The sequence below is a fragment of the Saccopteryx bilineata genome, chromosome 6 (assembly GCF_036850765.1).
Source record: "Saccopteryx bilineata isolate mSacBil1 chromosome 6, mSacBil1_pri_phased_curated, whole genome shotgun sequence".
NCBI lineage: Eukaryota > Metazoa > Chordata > Mammalia > Chiroptera > Emballonuridae > Saccopteryx > Saccopteryx bilineata.
In genome coordinates, this window is record NC_089495.1 from 192,144,206 (window position 1) to 192,168,095 (window position 23,890).

General features: G+C 48.6%; 1 protein-coding gene across 1 annotated transcript in view; it reads left to right on the forward strand.

Annotated features, from left to right (window-relative positions):
- The window catches only part of PTGIS (prostaglandin I2 synthase), a 38,544-nt gene that overhangs the window by 10,257 nt on the left and 4,397 nt on the right, over nt 1-23,890 (forward strand). The window contains exons 3-9 of the mRNA XM_066235779.1: nt 1,824-2,002; nt 3,977-4,120; nt 8,628-8,779; nt 14,522-14,703; nt 18,601-18,769; nt 20,131-20,312; nt 21,378-21,529. Coding sequence (XP_066091876.1) covers nt 1,824-2,002; nt 3,977-4,120; nt 8,628-8,779; nt 14,522-14,703; nt 18,601-18,769; nt 20,131-20,312; nt 21,378-21,529 — 1,160 coding nt within the window. The remainder of the gene's footprint in view (nt 1-1,823; nt 2,003-3,976; nt 4,121-8,627; nt 8,780-14,521; nt 14,704-18,600; nt 18,770-20,130; nt 20,313-21,377; nt 21,530-23,890) is intronic.

The window sequence follows — 23,890 nt, forward strand, 5'->3', positions numbered from 1 at the left end:
TCGGGAGAGAAGGGGGTGAGCAGCTGGGCCCATCATACCTGATGTTTACTGATTCCTCCAACATCTATCCATACACTAACCCACTAATTCAACATCCATCTAGTGGTCCCCCAACTTTCTATCCATGTCTCTCCAACTGTACATCTGTCAATTATCTGACATCCTCTCCTTCATTATCCCTCTAGCATGTTCCCAACATTGAGCTATGCAGTCATTCCATAGCTATCTAATGTTTGTACGTCTATCTGATTTCCATCCGTTCATTCAGCTTCCATCTATCCAATGTCCACCCATCCATATAACATCTATCCTTCTGCCTATTTGGCCAATAACTAAGCAGCACCCTCCCATCCTAATAGCCACCCAACATTCATTTGTATATTCCACTTCTGTGAAATCTCCATCTAGCCACTCACCCATCCATCTTTCTATATATCTCTCTATATATCTTTCTATATATCTTTATATCTCTCTCTCTCTATGTATATCTTCTCCTTGTATCCATCATCTCTCCTTCAATATGTCTTCCCCGATTTCTCCAGCACTCTCCCACTCACATACCTACCTCAATCCACCTTTCATTTGTATAGTCAGTTTCCACCAACTTCCATTCTTCCACTTGTCTGTCCATGTTTCCATTGTCTGCCACTACTCACCCGACATTCAGTTATATAGCCACTCAATATACATCTTTTTTATCTCCATCTATCCCTCCCTTCAACATCCAAACAACCACCACCCATCTGTCCACCCTCTGTGTCTCCTTTTAACTTCTGTTCATTCAACATTTGTCCTTCAGTCCCTTTGCCCAATATCCACTTAGCATCCTGCCACCCATGTACCCAACATTCACCCATACGTTTAGTTTCCAACCAACGTCTAGCCACCTATCCATCCATCTTTCCATCCTACGTACATCCAGTGATCTACCATTTATCTACCCATCTAACAATCCACCCAGTAGCATTTTTTCTTGGATATTAGCCTTGGATATCTTATGAGGAATTTTTTTTTTTGAGGGAATTTGATTAACGGGACTCACAGACCATACTTTGAAAACAGGACCAAGGCAGCTAGAATTGTGTGACCGTTGCAGAAGACAGTTCAGGGAAAATGCCCCTTCCTTTGTTGTCTGCAGGATTAGAGCATGATGTGTTACACACAAAGCCCAGCTTCCCAAAGCGGTGGGTCTTGCATGCACATCTACTAGCATTTACCCAGCAGCATCCATCCATTCATTCATCCACCTGTCCTTCCTTCCTTCCTTCCTTCCTTCCTTCCTTCCTTCCTTCCTTCCTTCCTTCCTTCCTTCCTTCCTTCCTCCCTCCCTCCCTCCCTCCCTCCCTTCCATTCACCCACCCATCTGTCATCTACCCATCTATAATCCACTAGCATTTATCCATGCATCTATCCATCTACCCATCCATCTACCTATGATTCACACATATCCGTCTGTTGCCTTCTACGGGCAGAATCCCTCCCGGCTGCTGAGATATGACAATAACCAAGGTAACCATGGCAGGTGCTTAAGAGTGAGGTGGTTAAGAGTACAACCTTTGGTTCAAAAAAAGTGCAGAATTCCAGTTCTAGCTCTGCCACTTCTCAGCTGTGTTACCTTGGGCACATTACATGCCTTCTCTAAACCTCACTTTTGAGCTGTAAATGGGTGAATGGTGGTCCCTACCTCACAAGGTGGCCATGAGGGGTAGATGAAAAACCAGTGTCCATTAAGGATCTGATGGGGCCACAGGGTAAGCCCTTGACCACTAAGAGCTGCTGTTTTTCATAGCAGTACCCCTCACTCTAACCTGCCAACTTCCCAGGTGCTGGTGGGCGGCAGGTACATCACTGTCCTCCTGGACCCCCACTCCTACGACTCAGTAGTGTGGGAGCCCCGCACCAAGCTGGATTTCCACGCCTACGCCATCTTCCTCATGGAGAGGATCTTCGATGTGCAGCTTCCACATTACAACCCCAATGATGAAAAGGCCAAGATGAAACCGTGAGTCCCGAAGACAGCACCTGTGGGTGGGCCAGGGTGGGCGATCTGCTCCACCTGCTAGTTCAAATCACCCTTGTCTCCACAACGGGGGTCCAGTAAGGACATTTTGTTTTGAGGAAACAACAAAACAACAAAAAAGGAAAAACAACCCAAAAAATTGGGCTGAAGAAGAGCTCTTTACTTCTCAGGAGGCAGCTCTGATTTGAGTAGAAGGAGACCCGGGTTTGGGTCGCTGAGATCCAACTCCACCCCTTTCTAGCCTTGCGACTTCGGACTAGTCACTGCCCCTCTCTCTGCCTCTGTTCCCACATCTGTGAAATGACGGGAGGGAGGAGGGGTGGTTAGTATTTTTGAGTCCATATTCTGTGCCAGGCATCATTGCATGAGCTCCTTAGTCTTCACAACAAGGCTGGAGGGTGAGTGACTTAGAGCCCCGTTTTATAGATGAGGACACGGGTCAGAGAAGTGACTGCCCTCAGTCACACAGCTAGGTAGTGCTGCTGAAACATAAGGAATACTTACATCAACAAGAGGACATGTGAGCACATGTACTCTGTATTCATTCAGCAAACATCTGAGGCCCTGCTAGGCACTGCTTACCATCCCAGAGACTGGGGGTGCAGAATGATGCCAGCCACCATCTGAGGACACCTACTGCATGCCACGTGTCTGATAGGCACACTATCATATTTGTGCAACAGTCCCGAGAGATAGGTATTTTAATGCTCGTTTCAAAGATGAAGAAACTGAGGCCCAGAGAAGTGAAGTGACTTGCCAAGGTCTACCACTAGTAAGCCTCAAAGCTGGGACTTGAACCCACGTCTGCAGGCTCCACTGCCCATTCTCCTCCACCCAAGATAATGAAGAAATGAGACGCTGTGTCACCCCTAAAGAGTCAGACAGTCTGATGGTAATCTTTAGTGATCTGTCTCCAGGAAGACTAGCCTCACGGAGCTAGGTAAAGTGTCTAGAAGTCTGGGTTTTGCTAAAACTGAGGGAAGACCACTATTATGAAGTGAACACTAATGAGAGGCAATGGCCAGTTTGACTTTGGCTTTGTGAGACAGCTGCTTGGAGAATTTCTGAGCATGAGTGTCCTGTGTTTCACCATTCTGGGGGATCACAAGAGCTCACCAGCAACAAGAGTCCCCAGTTGGCTGCATTCTACCCCACTGCCCAGGGAGGACCCCAGTTTTCTCCAGTGTCTTCCCCCAAGAGTTTCTGGGAATTTCCCACAAGTTGGCATGATGTCTTCTGGGCATGGCTGCCACATCTGTTGAAGGCTACTGTCTCTGTCAAGGACTAGCACCTGGAGCAGGGTTAAGGGAATGAGGTCAAGGTCAAGCTCCCATTTATTGTGCACTTACAATGTGCCAGGTGCTCTCTTAAGCCCTTTACACATTATCTCACATGGACCATGTCTACTGTTATTCCAACAATGTTCCAACTTGAACATCCAAAAACTTATTACCTGAAAGTTCATGGAACCCCTCCAGAAGTTTTCCACTCTTGAATTATCCAAGAACCTAGGGGTTTACTCAGTCTAAAGGAGTCCTTATCCAAGCTTGTGTGACCTGAGGAGGGATAGGCTGATGTTAGGAGTCCAGACTCGAGTTGGCAGATCAAGGTTTTGATCCCAGCTGTATCCCTTACTGGTTGGGTTACCTTGGGCAAGTCACTTCCCTCTGTGTCCCTGAGTTTCTCTCTCTGCAAAATGAGTGTCATAATAGTAACTATTATCCCTAGTGTTGTCAAAAGATGAGGTGAGATCACTGTGCTTAGCACAATGAATAGTATTAGTTATCATTGTTGATGATGACAGTAATAATATCATGTTTAAGCCAGTCTTCCGAAGGCCCCCATTGCCAACAAGGAACTGGAGCCCTGGGACCCTGAGGTTTGGGGATGGAGGCACCTGTGTGTGGATATCACCCTTTGGAAGCTGTACTCTCATTTCTTTGTTCCCTGCCCCAGGACTCTCCTCCACAGAGATCTGCAGTTGCTCACGGAAGCCATGTATACCAACCTCCACACAATCCTGCTGGGCGACCCCACAGAAGTGGGCAGCAGCTGGAGTGAGATGGGTCTCCTAGATTTCTCCTACAGTTCCCTGCTCAGGTGAGCCCAAGCAGCCCCCACTTTGCTGAGTGGGAACCCTCACTCTGGATCTGCACTGGCCATTAATGCTGGCTGGAGAACCATGAGGACTTTGCTGGAGGGGAGCTCTTTGGGACACTTGGGGCAAAGACTATAAGATGCCATCTTGCATCTGGGACCCCAAGTATTTACCTGGCTCAGCCTGTGAGTTGTGAAGAAGACACAGGCCTAGAAAGAGGGCCTTATTGGCTTTGGGATTTGTTCTAAGTAAGATGAGTGACCTTGGGGGTCTGAGCAGAGGCTTGGGATGATTGGACTTACGGTTTATTTCCATTTACATGAAATATTTTTTTCCATCCTTTTACTTTCAGTCTATGTGTATCTTTTGTTTTGAGGTGTGTCTCCTGTAGACAACATATATACGGGTTCTGTTTTCTTATCCATTCAGCTACCCTATGTCTTTTATTTTATTTTTTGTATTTTTCTGAAGTTGGAAACGGGAAGGCAGTCAGACAGACTCCTGCATGTGCCCGACCGGGATCCACCCGGCATGCCCACCAGGGGGCGATGCTCTGCCCATCTGTGGTGTCGCTCTGCCGCAATCAGAGCCATTCTAGTGCCTGAAGCAGAGGCCACAGAGCCATCCTCAGGGCCCGGGCAAACTTTGCTCCAATGGAGCCTTGGCTGCGGGAGGGGAAGAGAGAGACAGAGAGGAAGGAGAGGGGGAGGGGTGGAGAAGCAGATGGGCGCTTCTCCTGTTTGCCCTGGTCAGGAATCAAACCCGGGACTCCTGCATGCCAGTTCTGACGCTCTGCCACTGAGCTAACCGGCCAGGGCCTACCCTATGTCTTTTGATTGGAGCATTTAATCCATTTACATTTAAGGTTATTATTGATATGTAGTTGTTTATTGCCTTTTTATTCTTTAAAGTTATATTTCTCTTTTACTATATTCTTTTCCCCCTTTGTTCTGTTTACAACAGACCCCTTAACATTTCTTGCAGCATTGGTTTGGTTGTAATAAATTCCTTGGGGTTTTTTTTGTCTGGGAAGCGTTTTATTTCTCCTTCAATTTTAAACAATAGCCTTGCTGGATAAAGTAGTCTTGGTTGTAGGCTCTTGTTCTGCATTACTTTTAATATTTCTTGCCATTCCCTTCTGGCCTCAAGTGTTTCTATTGAGAAGTCAGATGTCATCCTTATAGGGGCTCCTTTGTAGGTGATAGCTTTTTTTCTCTAGCAGCTTTTAATATTTTCTCTTTATCTCTTAGCTTTGGTATTTTAATTATGATGTGTCTTGGTGTAGATTTTTTTTGGTTTCTCTTTAATGGAATTCTCTGTGCTTCTTGATCTTGTGTGACTTTTTCCTGCATCAATTTAGGGAAGTTTTCAGCTATGATTTCATTGAACAAGGGCTGTAACCCTTGTTCTTTCTCTTCTTCTTCAGGAACTCCTATGATGCGGATGTTGTTTCTCTTTAGGTTGTCACAGAGCTCTCTTAGAGTTTCCTCAGATTTTCTCAGTCTCTTTTCTTTTTGCTGCTCCGCTTCCGTGCTTTCACTTATCTTGTCCTCTAAGTCGCTGATTCGATCCTCTGCTTCATCCAGCCTGCTTTTAATTCCTTCCAGTATAGTCTTCATTTCTGATATTGTGTTTGTCATTTCTGTCTGGTTCTTCTTTATGATTTCTGTGTCCTTTTTGATGCTTTCAATTTTTTTTTTGAAGTGTTCATTAAGTCCATCCAGTGTAGCTTTGAGATCTTTAAGCATCCTAAAAATCATTATTTTATACTCTGCATGTGGTAATTTGATTACTTCTGATTCATCCAAGACTTTATCACAGGATTTATCTTATTGAAGCATATGACTTATGCTTCTCTGCCTACCCATTATTCTCTATGACTTGTAGGCTTCTTCCAGCTGTGATCTCCTTACCTAGTAGAGCCTCTTTGAAGTCTTGATTTCTGGACTTACAGGTTAAAAGCACTCTTTAGCTGCTGGATTGGGGACTAGGCTGCAGGTCAAGTGCGTGGCAATGAGAGAGAAGCAGGAGGACCCATTAGGAAGCTGTTGTAGCTGTTCAGGTGTAAGATAATGGCAGCCTGGACCTAGGAGATGACAGGGAGAGTTTGGGGCCTGGAGTTGACAGGACCTGCTGAGGGACTCGATTGGAGTGATGGCAGTGATGGAGGGGTGTTGAGACAGTACCTTGATTTTTGGTGGTGCCATTAACTGACCATTATTCCATTAAAAAAAAGGACATTTCAGCTCTAAACCATTAGAGGGACACAGTTTCAACATAAAGGACACATGTGAGCACACATGCACACTTATGACACATGTGAGCACACATGCACACTTATGACACATGTGTGTGCATCTATGCAGGCTCAGTCTGTGTTAATGCATTTAATCCTCACAGCAGCTCTGTGAGGCTGGTACTTTATAAACCCCATTTGACAGATTAGAAAACTGAGGTCTGGAGAGCTGAAGTCATTTGTCCAGTCATCCCATGGTTGGGGTCATGGCGGGCTGGCTACAGAGCCTTCACTCAAATGGGACCCTTGATATGTAAGAGGTCCACATTTTCTCATTTTCCTCTGGAGTACTGCAGACACTATCAAGGGCTGTGTGATGCTGGTCTGGTCCACCCTGTCATTGGGGAGCAAACTGAGGTCCAGAAAGGGGCATCTGAAACCACCCAGCAAGTTCCCAGCAAGGCAACTCCCAGGTATCCTAGCTTTTGCAGCCCTGTGTCCTTGTGCGGGCAGGGACATCAGAGAGGAAGCTGTGGCCACCCTCTACTCAGGAAAGCCCCTCTCCCGGAGGCCCAGGGGCTGGGAGGAGCTCAAGGGGGAGCAATGGGCTTCAGTGGTGTCTCTCCGAAGGGGACCCCCCCCCCCACCACCACGTGGAAGAAGTGAAATCCTGCAGTTTGTCTCCCCAGCTAAGGCCAGTGAGTCGGGTCCTGAAGCATTTAAAAGTGACTGGTGGTAAAACATTAGCTCTTGGAGCCTTCCTGCAGGCAGGCGTGTGTGTGTGTGTGTGTGCGCGCGCACGCACAGGTATATGTGCATTCCTAGGGCGCCCACTTGCTCCTGTGTCTCACCCTTTCTCCACACCCCACAGGCTCTGTCCCTTTCCTGCTTGACCCTTCAAGTCAAGCCCAGCCTCCTCATGGTGGCAGCCCCCACCCCTGCCCTTCCCTGTCCTACATGACCAGCCCTGCCAGCTCCAGACCACTTCTGCCCCTGTGCCCTCACACTCCAGCTCCAGTGCCGGGACCAGTGACACCTGGCAGCTCTGAGCAGGACAAATTACTTCCTCAGCTCCAGGTCTTTGCCCAGGCTTTACCTTCTGCCTGAACCCCTTACCCTTCCTTCCCCCTGCTCGTCCTGCTGGTCCCTGCTCAGACCCTGCCTCCTCCAGGGAGCCTGCCCTGACTCCCTCTGCAGGGGCAGGAACCTTCTCTCCAGGTCTATGGCTCCATCTCGCCCACTGTCCTCACTCACTCTGCTCCAGTCTCACCTGACTCCTTCCTGCCTTAGGATGTTGGTACCCACTGTTCCCTCTGCCTCGAGCCCCCTCCCTCTGCACTGTTCTGGCTGGCTTGCCCTCATCCTTCAGGTTTCAGTGTTATGGCGAGCCCCTTCCTTCTGTGGGCCTCTTCCTTCCACATACCAGTGAGCACCAGCTGACATATTACTTGTTCTCTCATTTCTCTTGTCTGTTGTCTGCCTCTTGCACTAGAGTGTCCACTCAACGAGGCCTTGAAGGTTTTGTTCAGTGACTTCCTGGCCCAGAACAGTCGGGGCATATACAGTGTGACCGTAAAGTCATGGTGCACTTTTGACCGGTCACAGGAAAGCAACAAAAGACGATAGAAATGTGAAATCTGCACCAAATAAAAGGAAAACCCTCCCAGTTTCTGTAGGATGCGCAGCATGTGCGCACACGCAGATGATGACGTAACACCGTGTATACAGCGGAGCAGCCCACGGCCATGCAGTCGAGATGTGGACGGTACAGAGGAAAGTTCAGTGTGTTCTGTGGGTCGCTAAATTCGAATCTGTGACCAAAGTGCAACATGAATATCGGTGCGTTTATAACGAAGCGCCACCACATAGGAATAACATTACTTGGTGGGATAAGCAGTTGAAGGAAACCAGCAGTTTGGTGGAGAAACCCCGTTCTGGTAGGCCATCAGTCAGTGATGAGTCTGTAGAGGCTATACGGGATAGCTACCTAAGGAGCCCTAAAAAATCTGTGCATGAGCCCACATCGAACTGCCCTGAATAGGTATGAAACTGGGAGAGTTTTCCTTTTATTTGGTGCAGATTTCACATTTCTATCGTCTTTTGTTGCTTTCCTGTGACCGGTCATAAGTGCACCATGACTTTACGGACACACTGTAGTTGGAGAAGTAGGTGCTCGCTGGGTATATGAATGAGAAAAGCTTATAGGCTGCCGTGGGAGGGTTTGGCCGGGAATGACCAAGGAGGACTCCTGATCTGCTGCTTGTTGCCCCCAGAGCCGGCTACCTGACTCTGTATGGAGTCGAGGCACTGCCACGTACCCCTCAGAGCCAGGCCCAGGACCGTGTCCACTCAGCTGACCTCTTCCACACCTTCCGCCAGCTCGACCTGCTGCTTCCCAAACTGGCGCGTGGCTCCCTGTCGGTGGGTAAGTGCCGAGGGGCCCTGGTGGACGCTGGGGCAGACTGAGGGCCCCGGAGGAGGCATCCGAGCGCAAGGTGAAAGATCTCACCTGTAAAATGGGAACAAGAGTAGGAACTTTCTAGAGGGTGACTGTCAGGATTGGTTGAGCTAGTAAGAAAAAAACTATCTTTTTGAGCATCTTCCACGCACCACAGGCCAGGTTAATTAAGCACTGTCTCATTTGGTGCTCACAACTGCTCATCACTTCATTTCCTTTGTTTTTATGTTATTAGAAACCAAACTTTAACACAGCTTGTTTAAATTAAGGAAGAAACATATGGTATTCTTCTGGTTAACAATGCATAGATATAGGCCTGACCTGTGGTGGCGCAGTGGATAAAGCCTCGATCAAAACCCTGGGCTTACCCAGTCAAGGCACATATGGGAGTTGATGCTTCCTGCTCCTCCCCCCTTGTGTCTCCCTTCTCTCTCTCTCTCTCTCTCTCTCTCTCCTCTCTCAAATGAATAAATAAAATCTTTAAAAAAAAACCCAAAAAATGCATAGATATAGACAGTAAAGAGTAATAATATTCACTCTTCCAAGCCTAGCTTCCTATGGAAATCAATGTTAACATGCTGATATATATCCCTTCACAATGTTTTGTAAGAATATTCTATTTTGCAAATAGAGACAGGTACACATATCTAGAGTATGTGTGTGTGTATTTGCAAAAAAGGGTTATGTCTTATTATTTGCAATTTTTTTAACCTAACAATATAGATACATTTTTTCCTGTTAATACAAATATCTTCTAGGTTTTAGCCAATGCAATTAGATAAGAGAAATCAATGACCAATATAAGAATTAAAACTAATCCTATTTGCAAATGATCTGACACAAAATCTGGAAAACCTGAGAAAATCCATGATAAGACTAACTCAAACAAACAAACAAAAGAGTCCAGCAAAGTAGGATATAAAATTAACATAAAAAATGCAGACACTTTTCCAGCCGTTACATGTTATAATTGTTTTCGTATGTGTGTGTGTGTGGCTATTCTAGTATCTCATTGTAACCAGAATCTCTTCTACCATCTGGTGATTTTATTTCTTAATGACAGTTTCCTGGATGTAGGTTTGCCAGGTCAAAGGGCTTATCCATTAAAATGTTTATTAATTACTACCACATCATTTCCAAAAGATGGAGCAATTTCTACGCCTACCCAAAGGTGTTAGATGATAACCCTGCCAGATGTTATCAGTCTTCCCACTTGTTTGCCAGTCTGATGGGCAGAGCCGGGTAACTTGTTTTAATTTGCTTTTTCCCACAACCTTTTCAACATGCAGTTCCCAGCCTTTCAATCCTTGTCGGTCTAATAGGTAAAAAAGGGCATCTGGCTCTATACGCACTTCGCTGTTGAATGAGATGGAACATGGTTTTTTGTTTTTAATTTTTTAAATTTATTCATTTTAGAGAAGAGAGGAAGAAAGAGAGAGAAGGGGGGAGGAGCAGGAAGCGTCAACTCCCATATGTGCCTTGACCAGGCAAGCCCGGGATTTTGAACTGGAGACCTCAGCGTTCCAGGTCAATGCTTGATCCACTGCGCCACCACCAGCCAGGCTGGAACATGGTTTTGTGTTTCACCAGCCATTTGCTTTTCGTCTCTGTGAGTTGCCTAGTCATGTCTCTCAACGTCTTTTTAGAGTCAAAAACTTGTCTTACTGACTCCTGTCATCAATGTGGAAGTTTGTTATTATTAAACTCATTTTTCAGGTAAGGGAATTGAGGCTCAGAGAGGTCCCGTGTCATAGGCACACAGCTGGTAGGTGGCAGAGCCAGCAAAATGGAAACTTGGTCTGATTGCAAAATGCCACGTGTAAAGCACAGGACACATCCTAGCCCCGACTGCTTCTCTAGGAGAGCATGGTTTCTCTCCATTGCCCTTTCCTCCATGCTGATGCTCGGAGAGGACCCTACAAGGGGGATCCTTCCAGGGGACCCACCTACTCATTCTGGGAGCAGCCCTGGGCTGGTTATAGGAAGGCTGCATTTCCCAGTATAGGCAGCAGGTGGCGAAATTGGGAAAGATTTCTCAGTTTCTAGGCTGGAGGCTTGTGGGCAAATCTGTCCCTGTCAAAATATAAAATGCACCTTCCTTTCATCCTGAACGTCCACTGCTAGGAATTATTCCACTGCCATGCTCACACATGCCTGCAGACACACCAAGATATTTATGTCCATGTTGCTGGCCATAGAAACAGTAGAAACAACCGAAATGTCCATCAGTAGGGGCTGATGAAATAGATTATGCATTCACAAAAAGGTAAACCCTGGGCTGGAAAGCAGAAAGGGTTGTACTAATTATGGGGTGAAACCTACTGTTACGAAAAAGGTGCAGGACAGTGGGTATATTGTGCTTTTATTTTTTTCCAGTTCTATTGAGATATAATTGACATACAGTACTATGTGAGTTTAAAGTGTACTGCATGACTTGACTTACATATTTTCTGAAATGATTACTGCAATAATTTTAAACACCCATGTTTTTTAAAACATGTGAGAACATGTATAGATTTTTGCTTCTGGGAAGGCTGAGAGGAAATGGAGAGAAACTTTTACAGTTTACCTTCTTGAACTTGTAGATTTTTTTTCTTTTTCTTCTTCTGATTATTTTTTATTGTGTGCATGATTACTCCTTCTCTGCTTTAAAATATATATAAACGTATTTTAAAAGAACAATGACCCTTCTGGGGACCCTTAGGCCATTAAATCTGGTGCTTCTCTTACAGTAGGTCACTGGGGACAGGGGACAGACAGTTACATAGAGCCAAGTTAAGCAAACTGCTTCTTTCTGGAACACTCATTTCACTGGATTATTGTGTAGAGGAGCTGTTTTATTTGAATTTTGTTTTGGAGTAAAAGCCATTCTTATATTAAAGAATCAGTGAGTGAGCCTGACCTATGTTGGCACAGTGGATAAAGCGTTGACCTGAAATGCTGAGGTTGCCGGTTTGAAATCCTGGGCTTGCCTGGTCAAAGCACATATGGGAGTTGATGCTTCCTGCTCCCCCCCCCCCCTTCTAAATGAATAAAATCTTTAAAAAAATTATCATTTAAATAATCAGTGAGTCTAACACAAAAACCTAATTCATTTTCTTTATTTATTTTTATTTTTTTATTTTTGTATTTTTTCTGAAGCTGGAAACGGGGAGAGACAGTCAGACAGACTCCCGCATGCGCCCGACTGGGATCCACCCGGCACGCCCACCAGGGGGCGATGCTCTGCCCCTCCGAGGCGTCGCTCTGTTGCGACCAGAGCCACTCTAGCGCCTGGGGCAGAGGCCAAGGAGCCATCCCTAGCGCCCGGGCCATCTTTGCTCCAATGGAGCCTCGGCTGCGGGAGGGGAAGAGAGAGACAGAGAGGAAGGAGAGGGGGAGGGATGGAGAAGCAAATGGGCGCTTCTCCTATGTGCCCTGGCTGGGAATCGAACCCGGGACCTCTGCACGCCAGGCGACGCTCCACCACTGAGCCAACCAGCCAGGGCCAAAACCTAATTCATTTTAAAGGGAAAATGCAGACTTTCAAGGCCCAGAGGGGGCCTGTGTGTCCCCAGGTCTCTATGGGGACAGAGGTGCTTCTGAGGAAACACTTGAGAGGTACTCAAGCCTGCTACCCTCTTTTTACAGATGGAGAGAGTGAAGTCCAGAGGTGGATCCCCATCCATTCTAATAGGTGTGAAATAGTATCTCACTGTGGTTTTGATTGGCATTTGCCTAGTGGTTAGTGGTGTTGAGCATCTTTTCCTGTTCATATTGGCCATTTGAATAGAATCCTTAGAGAAATGTCTATTCACGTTCTTTTTCTATTTTTTTTTTTAACTAGGTTGTTTGGTTTTCTTGTTGCTGAGTTGTAGGAGTCTTTTATGTATTCTGGGTACTAGACCCCTATCAGATAGCTGATTTGCAGATATTTCCTCCTGTTCTGTCAGTGTCTTCGTACTGCATTGCTCTGTAAAGTCCTCCTTAAAGCATTGTTTACAGTGATATTCAAGACCAGAGGTTGTGCTGTCTGAGCTCAAAGAATACCACTCATTTCTAAGTCTGTGTTAAATTTATGTGCCTCCTTTTTCGAACTATCCCATCCGATGACTCCTCTAGGCATCCAGAACTAGCATCAGCTGAGGTGGTGCAGCGCCCCTGCGCCCGCACTCACCTGTCAAACCTCTGCATGCCTGGGCCTCCTCCCCAGAGATCCCGCCAGGGTTGGTCCGTGGTGGGGCCTGGGCATGAGATTTACAAGCTCCCAGCTGACTCTCCGGTGCCCAAAAAGGTGGGAAACACAGGAAGATAATGCATTTCAGATGAAGAATTGGGCTCGCTGCATGTTATTTGAAAATGTAACTAATATACTTTTTTTTAAAGTTAGTTTAGCCTACATTTTATTCTCTTTTAAACACTCTATAGTACGCAGCCTGGTTAGAACCACTGGGTGGGTGGGTCTTCCTTAAAAATGCTGCTTTGTGGTTCAAATGAGTGAGAGAGTTTCTAGAACTTTGGAATTTCATAGCAATCCAAAGTAACTCCCACATTCCCAAGGGATGATTTTGGAAAAACAAGAGCTTATATTTGCACACATATACACAAATCTAGCATTGTCTTGTAGTGTTAACACAATATTTAAATAATAAGCAGTTGTCTTTATTCCCTCCACAGTCTGCCTTTTGGGCCTGTCTCATTGGTTTTCCAGAGCATGACACACCATTGTTAATTCTTTTTCTTTTTTTTCAAGAGAGAGGGAGTGAGAGAAAGAGACTGGAAGGGAGAGAGATGAGAAGCATCAACATAGTTGCATCACTTTAGTTCATTGATTGCTTCTCGTCTGTGCCTTGGCTGCTGGGCGGGAGAGGAGGGGGTTCCAGCCAAGCCAGTGACCCCTTGCTCAAGCCAGCAACCTTGGATTCAAGCTGGAGTCCTTGAGGTTTCGAACCTGAGACCACAGTGTCCCAGGTCGACATTCTATCCACTGCACCACCATTGGTTAGGCCCGTTGTTAATTTGATAGTGATTGCAAACTGGTGATTTGTGGGCCAAAGTTAACCTTTCGAGAAACTTAACTGGCCTACACAGCGATTAAAATTTTCTTGCTTATGTGCTTGCTAACCTTAAAAAACATAAGAGTTTACATGAACACCAAGATTTCAGCTTCTGGAAACCAGGCTCCCCGGCCGGGGATGGATTGGCCTCAGGGCCCTGTTGGTGGGGCTGAGTAGAGGCCACCCCAGACCCTCCATTCCCCACAGCAACTTCCTGGTCCTCCTCCCTCCTTTACTTTGCTCGCCTTCCCCAGAGGTATTTGAGTTTGAGACCCCAGACCCACCTGTCCCTCCTGTGGCAGTTAGGTTGTTTCTGAATGAAGCTATGCTGCATCTGGAGAATGCTGCTTGGTGTTTCGTGTTCCTTCTTCTGCTGTGTAAAGACCCACCATTCATTGAACATATGTTTATTGAGCACCTACTATGGGTCCAGATGCTGGGGACACAGATATGAATAACAGACAAGGTTCCTTGCTCCTGTTCTCTGGGGGTGAGACAGACATTATTGTCAAAATTTAAAAGGCTTCTTTGCAGCCTCTTTCCCACAGGAACTCCCCACCCTTATGGGGTGATGCCCAGAAGACCGTTGGCCTCATGGGAGGTCAGGGCTGGGTGACCATGGGCTGGGGGCGGATCTGTAAATCCTCCCCCACTCTTTGCTCTGTCCCTGCAGGAGACAGGGACCGGGTGTGCAAAGTTAAAGGTCGCCTGTGGAAGCTGTTGTCCCCAGCCAAGCTGGTCGGCCGGGCCCAGCGGAGCAGCTGGCTGGAGAGTTACCTGCAGCACCTGGAGGAGATGGGCGTGTTGGAGGAGATGCAGGCGCGGGCTCTGCTGCTGCAGCTCTGGGCCACACAGGTGGGCATGGCGTGCGCATGGGAGCACGCAGGTGTGCGTGTATGCTTGTGTATACGTGTGTGTGTGTGTGAGCGAAGGTGTGCATTTGTGAGTGTGCACCAGTATGAGTGGGGGTGTGGGCCTGTGCACACACGCCCAGTTCCCTGTATCACGCACAGGATCAGTCAGGAAGCAGAGTGAGGAGGGGGAGAGGGCTGAGGAGAGAGGCCACAAAGGGCCTGTGGGTCCCAGTAAGTAAAATGGGATTTTCCTCTTGGCAACATGGGAGCCCTGGGAGGGTTCTGAGCCCCGGAGGGACAGGATCTGAGGAGCAAGGACAGAAGCGGGAACACATAAGACCGTGGTAGCAGGACCAGGTAGTGGCTGTGGAAGAGATGAGGATGTGGATAGATTCTGGAAACAGAAGGAAGACAGCACCCATGGATTTAGTAATGGAGTAGACGCCGGGGAGAGAGAAAACAGGCCGATGTGCCACCTCTCCCGGCCTGGTTCCTGCCCTCCCCTGACCCCAGCACACGCTCCTTCTTGGGCCCCACCTCAGCGGTGACAGTTGTGCAGGCAGACATGTCTGGGTATTCTTCTCCTATCGACTTGCAACTTATTTTTAGTTTTCTCTCAGAAGCATTAACCATCCTTGTAGGTGGACACTGGCAAGGGGTGGGGGCTGGATTTTCTTAGCAGTTGGGCCTCGTTAGTGCCTAATGACATATTAGTGGGCAGAAATTCAAGCTCCAAACTGCTCCCAGAATCCTTTGCAGAAATGAACTCTCTCAGCAGAACTGGACACAGGCCTATGGGACTTGAGTGACAGAAAGTCCAGGGAACAACCTTTGGCAGGGCCAGGAAAACTGGGCAGGAGTTAGGGACAGGGCATCCTCTGAGTTGAGTCACTGGCAGTGTCCAGAATTCAGGCAGGTGAGAAGACCCTTGGAGAACAGTCTTGAGAGCAGGGGTAAGATGCTGTGTAACCCAGTGGTTTTGGCATTTGCCACTTCCTGGCAAGTTAGTTGCTGAACTCTCGGTGCCTCAGTTTACTCATATTTAAAATGGAGATGGCAGCACCTTCCTCAAGGTATCGTGCTGAGGGTGAAAGACATGTAAGGTCTGTGACTGCTTGGCAGATAACTAGGGCTCAATAAATGTACTCTAGAAATACTTAGTGAGGGCCCACTGTGTGCCAGGCACTATTCTAGAAGCTGGGGCTAGAGCAGGCAGCACCAAGAAGGTGACATCTGAGCAGAAGCTTGAAGGAAGTGAGGAAGGGAGCCATGCAGATACATAGTATGAAAGCATCCAGGCAGAGGGACAGCATGTGCAAAGGCCCTGAGGTGAGGATGAGGGTGATGTGGCAAGGAGATAGCAGGTGTCAGACCATGCAGAGCCCTATAGATCATGGGAAGGACTTTGACATTTGCTCTGAGATGGAAACCCTTTGAGGGCTCTGAACAGAGGAGCAACACGGCCTGTCTTCTGTTTCAGAGGGGCCATTCAGGCTGCATTGCCGAGAACACTGTAGTGGGGTGGGGAGTGGAGACAGGGAGACCAGGAAGGAGGCCACTGCAATATCCAGGCATAAGAGGGTGGTGCTAGACAAGAGGGCAGGGGTGAGAGTGATTGGATTCTGGACCTGTTTCCAGGTACAGCCCACAGGACTTGCTTTTGGCTGGGACACTGGGGGAGGTATAAACAGGATGGGCCTGAGTGGTGGGAAGAAGGAAGTTGCCATTAACAGGTGAGGTAGATGGTGGAAGGAAGAAGTTTTGGAGGAGGAAGTCATGTTTTGGTTTTGGATGTGCCGAGTTGGAGATGGAGAATAGTGAGGGGGGGGGCATACCTCAAGAAAGGAGTCTGGAGTTCAGGGTTAAGGTCTGGGCTGGCGACATTCTTTTTTTTTTTTTTTTTTTTGTATTTTTCTGAAGCTGGAAACGGGGAGAGACAGTCAGACAGACTCCCGCATGCGCCCGACCGGGATCCACCCGGTACGCCCACCAGGGGGCGATGCTCTGCCCCTCTGGGGCGTCGCTCTGTTGCGACCAGAGCCACTCTAGCGCCTGGGGCAGAGGCCAAAAAGCCATCCCCAGCGCCCGGGCCATCTTTGCTCCAATGGAGCCTCGCTGCGGGAGGGGAAGAGAGAGACAGAGAGGAAGGAGAGGGGGAGGGGTAGAGAAGCAGATGGGCGCCTCTCCTGTGTGCCCTGGCCGGGAATCAAACCCGGGACTTCTGCATGCCAGGCTGACGCTCTACCACTGAGCCAACCGGCCAGGGCCCGGTGACATTCTTTTGAGAGTTGTCGGGATAGACATGGTGTTGAAACCACTAGACTGGAGATCGCCGGGGGTGACAGTGGATGAGGAAGGGGCCAAGCCCTGGGCCTCTCCAGTATGGGGGTGCGATGGGAGGAAGCCAGCAAAGGAAACAGAGGAGGGACGCCCAGCAGGGTGGGAAGGGGCTGGGGGAGAGCGCCATCTAGAGGTCCGGTTGGAAAGTACTCCGAGGGGTTGAGAGATAGTAGCTGTGATTGCTATTGTCAGGTCAGGGTGGAGGCGCAGATAATCATTTCTGAAGCCACCAAGCACTTACTGCATGCTGTGTGCCAGTCATCCTGTTGGGTACTTTACAGACATCATCTCACAGGGTCCACGCAAAAGCTCCATGAATCCAGAACTCCAAAGCCTCGATCAAGGCTGATGGAGGGGCCAGTGAGAGGCTCTGTACCCAGGGGCCTAGAGAAGGAGCCAGTGGGCTGAGATCTAAGGTCCAGGCAGGGGACGAGGCCGGCTGTAAGGGGACATGGGTCGGAGTGGCAGAGGAGGAGAGTCTCAGCAGGCCCACCATGGAATGGGCATCCCTCCCAGCTCCGAGCTTTGGACTTTGGCTTCAGTGGGAGGGAATGAGCTAGACTGGAAATGTTCCCCTGGGTAAATGAAGCAATGCCCCACCAGAGGAAGCTCAACTTCCAGGGTAGCAAGTTCAGAATCTCTTTTAGTGGTGTGATCACACAGACTTGTGCGTACACACACGCAAGCACACTCACACATCTCCGTGCAGTTGCATGGGAGGGGTTCTCTGTCACCTCCCTAACTTGCCACAGCTTTTCCCTGAAAGCAGAGGTAGCTGAGCAGCCTTGTGCTCCACTTCTGCTTTGTAGTTAATGAGTCGTGGCCCCCATCTGATCATCCTGGCAAGACAAAATGGCCTTGGCACTGAGTTAACCCGAAGCTGAATTATTTATCGCCTGCATTCCCCTGGCTATTTAAGTGGTGAACAGCAAGTGACCTCGCTTGTCTTCCCCGGCACCAAGGTGCTGGAGGAAACCTCAGAGAGCCCCGGGTCCCCACTTGTTCTCAAGCCTAGGAAGGGACCAATGGGAGGGAGAAACCTCTTCTGAGCACCTGCTCTGTGGCCAGCATGAGGGTGTCACTTGCATCCAGTATCAGTGGACCTTTCTGGCTGCCCTGCGAGTGGGCGTGTTGTTAAATTAGCAAAAGGGAAGATCTGAGACCTGGAGGAGAGAGTGATTTGTCTGGAGTGACAGGGAGTGGGGAGCTGGGATTCAAACCCAACTCTGCCTGGTCCCAGTTCAGGGCTCTGCCAGCCCAAACCTTCCTTGTAAGCTGACTTGTGGGCCCCACCCCAGAGGGACACAGCTGTTTGTTTGACAGATACCACTGAGCCTCTCCTATGTGCTGGGCAGCGGGTAGGGACGAGGGAGTGCTTAGTTCTCCCTGCCAGGAAAAGGTGTGGTGGTGGCAGTGGCAGTGGTAGTGGCAGTGGCGCACACTTAGTGGGGAGCTGAGCGAGGGAACGTGGCGCCTCCTCGGCACTGAAACCATCGCTGTAGCTGGAGAAAATCGGTCTCACCTCTGGACGGTATGACGGGGCTCTTTCTTGTTGCAGGGGAACATGGGTCCAGCCGCCTTCTGGCTTCTGCTCTTCCTCCTCAAGAGTCCCGAGGCCCTGGCTGCTGTCCGTGGAGAACTCGAGCAAGCCCTCCTCCGAGCGGAGCAGCCTGTCTCGCAGATGACCACCCTCCCGCAGAAGGTCTTAGACAGCCTGCCTGTGCTCGGTGAGATGGTCAGAGCCGTCAGACCACCCCAAAGACTGGGGCACCATGGCCCCCTAAGCCCTCCCCAGCGTAGGCTCCCATTGTTTGCGGTCCATTCGTGTCCTCTGACCTAAGGTGCCCCTGAGCCTCCTGTCTTCTTAGACCTGGCATCTCCGTGCCTTGCTCTCAGCTGCTCAAGAGTCTCAGCAGGAGGTTTTTGGTTGCAAATGGCAGAAAACCTAACTTAAACTGGCTGAAACAAAACAAAACAAAACACTGTATTTGGGGCAGGTAACTAAAAAGCCCAGAGGGATCGGCCCTGGCCGGTTGGCTCAGCCGTAGAGTGTCAGCCTGGCGTGTGGAAGTCCCGGGTTCGATTCCTGGTCAGGGCACACAGAAGTGCCCATCTGCTTCTCCACCCTTCCCCCTCTCCTTCCTCTCTGTCTCTTTCTTCCCCTCCCACAGCCGAGGCTCCATTGGAGCAAAGTTGGCCCGGGCACTGAGGACGGCTCTATGGCCTCCACCTCAGGTGCTAGAATGGCTCAGGCCACAACGGGGCAACACCCCAGATGGGCAGAGCATCGCCCCCTGGTGGGCATGCCAGGTGGATCCCGGTTGGGCGCATGCAGGAGTCCGTCTGTCTTGCCTCCCCACTTCTAACCAGAAAAATAAAAAAATAAAAAAGCCCAGAGGGATCTATCTAGCTTCAGGTAGAGGTGGATCCAGGTACTCTAACAATGTCATCAGGATTCAGTCTCTCTCCATCTCTCAGCCTCATTTCCTGCTGGGTTGGCTCCAGTCTCAGGCTGGCAAGGGGCCACCTGAAAATCCAAGCTGACAGGCTCTCGGCCCATGAGGCTGTGCCTCTCTGTAGCGTTCCTACCCAAAGTCCCAGGAATATGTCTCTTTGGCTCTCTTTGGGTCATATGCCCATCTTGAACCAATCATAGGGCTCAGAGTGTTGGGATGCTCTGATTTACCAATCCCAGCCCAATCCCAGAAGTTGGGAGTGGAATCATCAGCCCAACCCCTGAGAGTAGGAGAGGGGTGGTCCCCAGATGAAAACCAGGGAACTGTTTCCAGGAGGGGGTTGTATGCTGGGCAGGCAGAAACAAACAATATCGATGGCCCTGCTCTCTCCCTAGCCTTCCCTGATCTCTCTCTGGCTCCCATCTTTCCTCTCAGCTTCTCCTGGGGTCAGACCCAAATCCTCATATCTAAGACCTCTGAGGGGCCGTATCATGAACACACTGTGTAATGGTGGGCAAGTCATGCTTCCTTTCTGAGCCTCCTCGTCTTCCTCTGTAAAATGAGGGCTGGGGGTGGCATTCTGGTGGGTAGGAGGACAGCTGCCGACCCTTCTTTGTACCTGCTCTGCGCAGACAGTGTCCTGAGTGAGAGCCTCAGGCTCACGGCCGCGCCCTTCATCACGCGAGAGGTTGTGGTGGACCTGGCCATGCCCATGGCAGACGGGCGGGAATTCACGCTGCGACGTGGTGACCGCCTCCTCCTCTTTCCATTCCTGAGTCCCCAGAAAGACCCAGAGATCTACACAGACCCAGAGGTAAATGGCATACCAGGGACTGTGGGGAAAAGTCAGTGGCTTCTGGATCAGCTGGATCTGAGTGGCATCTTAGCTCTGCTTTTTGCTGTGTGACTTTGTCCAGATGACATTGCCTTTCTGTTTCTCTATTTAATCACCTGTGAATAAGCCTCATAATAGCACCTGCCTCGTAGGGTTGTCAGGAAGATTAAATGAGATCCTGTAAGAAAGGCCTCCAGAGTACCTGGCACATGGTGAATACTTGATAAATAATAGCTGAGTGATTTTCCTTTTTTCAGAATGTTATAATGTCAGCTTCTCAACACTCTTCCCTCTTCCTGGACTTTGAGATGGGGAGACTTGCACAGTTTCTAACAGATTTGGGTACTTATTGTATGCCAGGCCCTGTTCTGTCTGCTTATCTATCCACCCACCCTTCCACCCACCCACCCATCCACTCACCCACTCACCTGTTTGCCCATTAACCCATCCACCAAACCTTTTATCCATCAGTCTATCTACTGGTCCATTCACCCATCTTTCATTCAGCACCTGCTCTGTGCCCAGGCCCGTTCCCAGGTACAAGTCTCAACTTACCGCTGTACAATATAACCAAAGGAAATTGGCATTCTCTTTTTTAAAAATAATTCTTTTATTTTAAATTACAAAGGTAACATGTAAAATAGAAATTTTTTCTTCATTTTCTTTCCTCAAGTTCTACAGAATTCCCTGACAATGGCTGGGAGGATGTCCTTTAAGTTATTTTTACAGACTTTAACATGCTCACACACATGTGAATAGATAGGTGTGTGTATGGAATCATACAATGCATGATATACCAAAACTTGCTTTTTTTTTGCCAACAATCAGTCTTAAAAATTCTTTCCATGTGAGCACACACACACACCAAGCTCAACCTTCTAAATACTGCTGTAATTTTTACATCAGTCCTCTATTAATTGTCCTTTATGTTATTTCTAGTTTTTCCCTCTTATAAATAAGACAGCAGTGAACATCCTCAGAGCTTGTCTTTATGCATGCATGTTATGGGGGCGGAGTCAGACATGGACCTTCTTCCTACCTCAGGTCTTTAAATATGACCGATTCCTGAACCCTGATGGATCAGAGAAGAAAGACTTTTACAAGGATGGGAAGCGACTGAAGAATTACAGCATGCCCTGGGGAGCAGGGCACAATCAGTGCCTGGGGAGGGGCTATGCCCTCAGCAGCATCAAACAGTGAGTGGGGCGGGGGTGCTGGGGGAGGGAGGCTCCTGCTCTGTCTGGTTAGCACAGTTCTCCTCTCCCCGGACGGACAGATGGAGAGGCTGAGCCAGGACAAGGGTTTAGGGCAGAGGCTTCAAACAGTCCATGAGCCACATCCTGCCCACCAATCTATTTGTGTTTTAAAAAATGTGCGCTTTTAAGATTCAGAAGAGCTTGTGTAAAAAGCCAGCTTTCTGTTTTCTTTTGAAATAATCAGACCTGGCAATAGGTTCTTCTCTCCAAGCCTACCATTCAAATACCAGACACCCAGAACACCAAACACAGGACATTCTGTGCAGCTGGCTGCGGCCATCTGTCTGCAGCTGCTGTGCTGTTCAGGACTCTCAGCAGGAACTGGCCAAGTGTCATGTGCCTTTTAGTTATTTTAATTCCTTATGCATTCTCTTCCTTTGACACCCAGAGCCTTGGCCCCTGAATCACAAACAGATTGGACCAGGGGTTAGGACATCCACCCTGTCCTTCTGTCCAGACCCTTGGTCATCGTAAGCTGGGTGAACCGTGCCTGTGTTTTCTCAACTATAAAATGGAGGCACTGGTCATACATACTACATCCCAGAGGTGTCGGGACAAAGGCATGAGTTCTTTCTAAAGACTGAACCCACTGCCTGGCTCATTGTAGGCACTTAATAAATGTTAGTTATTATTGTAATTACTAATATCACCACTATTAATGTGCAGGCATCCTGCTAAGTGAAGGAGCACTTTGCGTTAACCTCTCGGCCTCAGTTTTTTCCAGCAGTAAAATGGAGATGGTAATACCGCCAGTTCCAATCTAACGCTTCATGAATGTTCCCCAAAATCACTGCACTGTGAGAAATCACCATTAAAGGCCACGGGGACTGTGGGAACAATAGGGCCAGGGCCCAACAGTCAAAAAACGCATGAGTGACACGCTAAGAAAAAGATAAGAACCTAGTCAAAAGTGGTGGTACAAGGTGACACATGTTAAATGGCGCTACAGTAAATACGGTGCTTTACTCTTAAAATGACCTGAAGTTCACTGAGGAAGTGGACGATGGATGGGGTCGCAGCTGGGAGCTACTGTGAAGCGTGGAAGGAGGGTTATCGGAAACTGGACCCCTGATATGAATGGTGTGGCACATAAGACACGCACGCATGCACATAGTCACATGCACACCCCGTGAGCTGTCAGTGGTGGGTGGAGATTAGATGTTGTGTATGCTTTGTGAATTCCTCCTCAGCTCAGCTCTCCTGAGTGCAGGCTTTTGCATTCTCCTTGTGTGTCTCGCAGATGAAATGGCACGTAAGGGAATGTGAAATTTGCATTAAGCTTCGCTCATGCCCTAATATACCAATCAATCACACCAGAACAAACCAGATGTTCAAAACCAGTGCCATAGCAGAACCGACTGCAGCTCCTATCTCTTAAGGCTTTCAGACAAAGACAGATAATGGACACTAAATGTTTAGCATAGTGTCTGGCATGTCGTGTTTCAATAAATTAGCTAATTTGTTATTTTCGTCTCACTTTAATTATCATGACAGTCTTGCTGGGTAGGTGTCGGTCTAACACTGAGGTTAAGTCATTTGCTAGGTCATGCTCCTGGTGGGTGGAGGTACCAGGATCCACGTCCAGGTGTGCGTACAGGAACCCCCACCCAATACAGACTCACCCGCTAGCATCCTGCAGCTTCAGAGCCAGCAGGGATACACCCCACCGTGCTGACCCCCTTTGGCCAGATGGGGAAACTGAGGCCCAGAGTGGGAAAGAAACTTGACGAGGGTCACATGCCCTTAAGAGGCAGAGCCTGGTTCTGTGCCCAGCTCTCCTATCCAGAGCGTTGACTTCACTGTCCTCATTGTCCCTCTTCTCCATTCATTTGGGCAGAGTAAAGTATCCTTGCTGTGTACTCAGTCCCACGTTGGGCATCTGGGTCTCGGTGGGGGAATGGCAGTGGGACAGAGTACATGAAGATCCAGTTCTGCCCCTTAAAGACACAGCTGATGCTGAGTAAGATAAGGCAGGTGGGTAGGAAGCAGGTGACATCAGGTAGTCCTGTGCACCACAGTTACGGGTCCACTGATCATATCCTGGTTTGTATACTTACTGGGACAGTTCTCCAGAAGATGGCAGTAGAGAGTGCTTGGTCTTGCAAAGTTGGTACATTCTGACAGTTTTCCCACGGACAGTGTCTAGAGCACGGGTCAGGAACCTTTTTGGCTGAGAGAGCCATGCTCGCCACATATTTTAAAATGTAATTCCGTGAGAGCCATACAATGACCCGTGTACGTTAGGCATTATCCAATAAAAATTTGGTGTTGTCCCAGAGGACAGCTATAATTGGCTCCAGC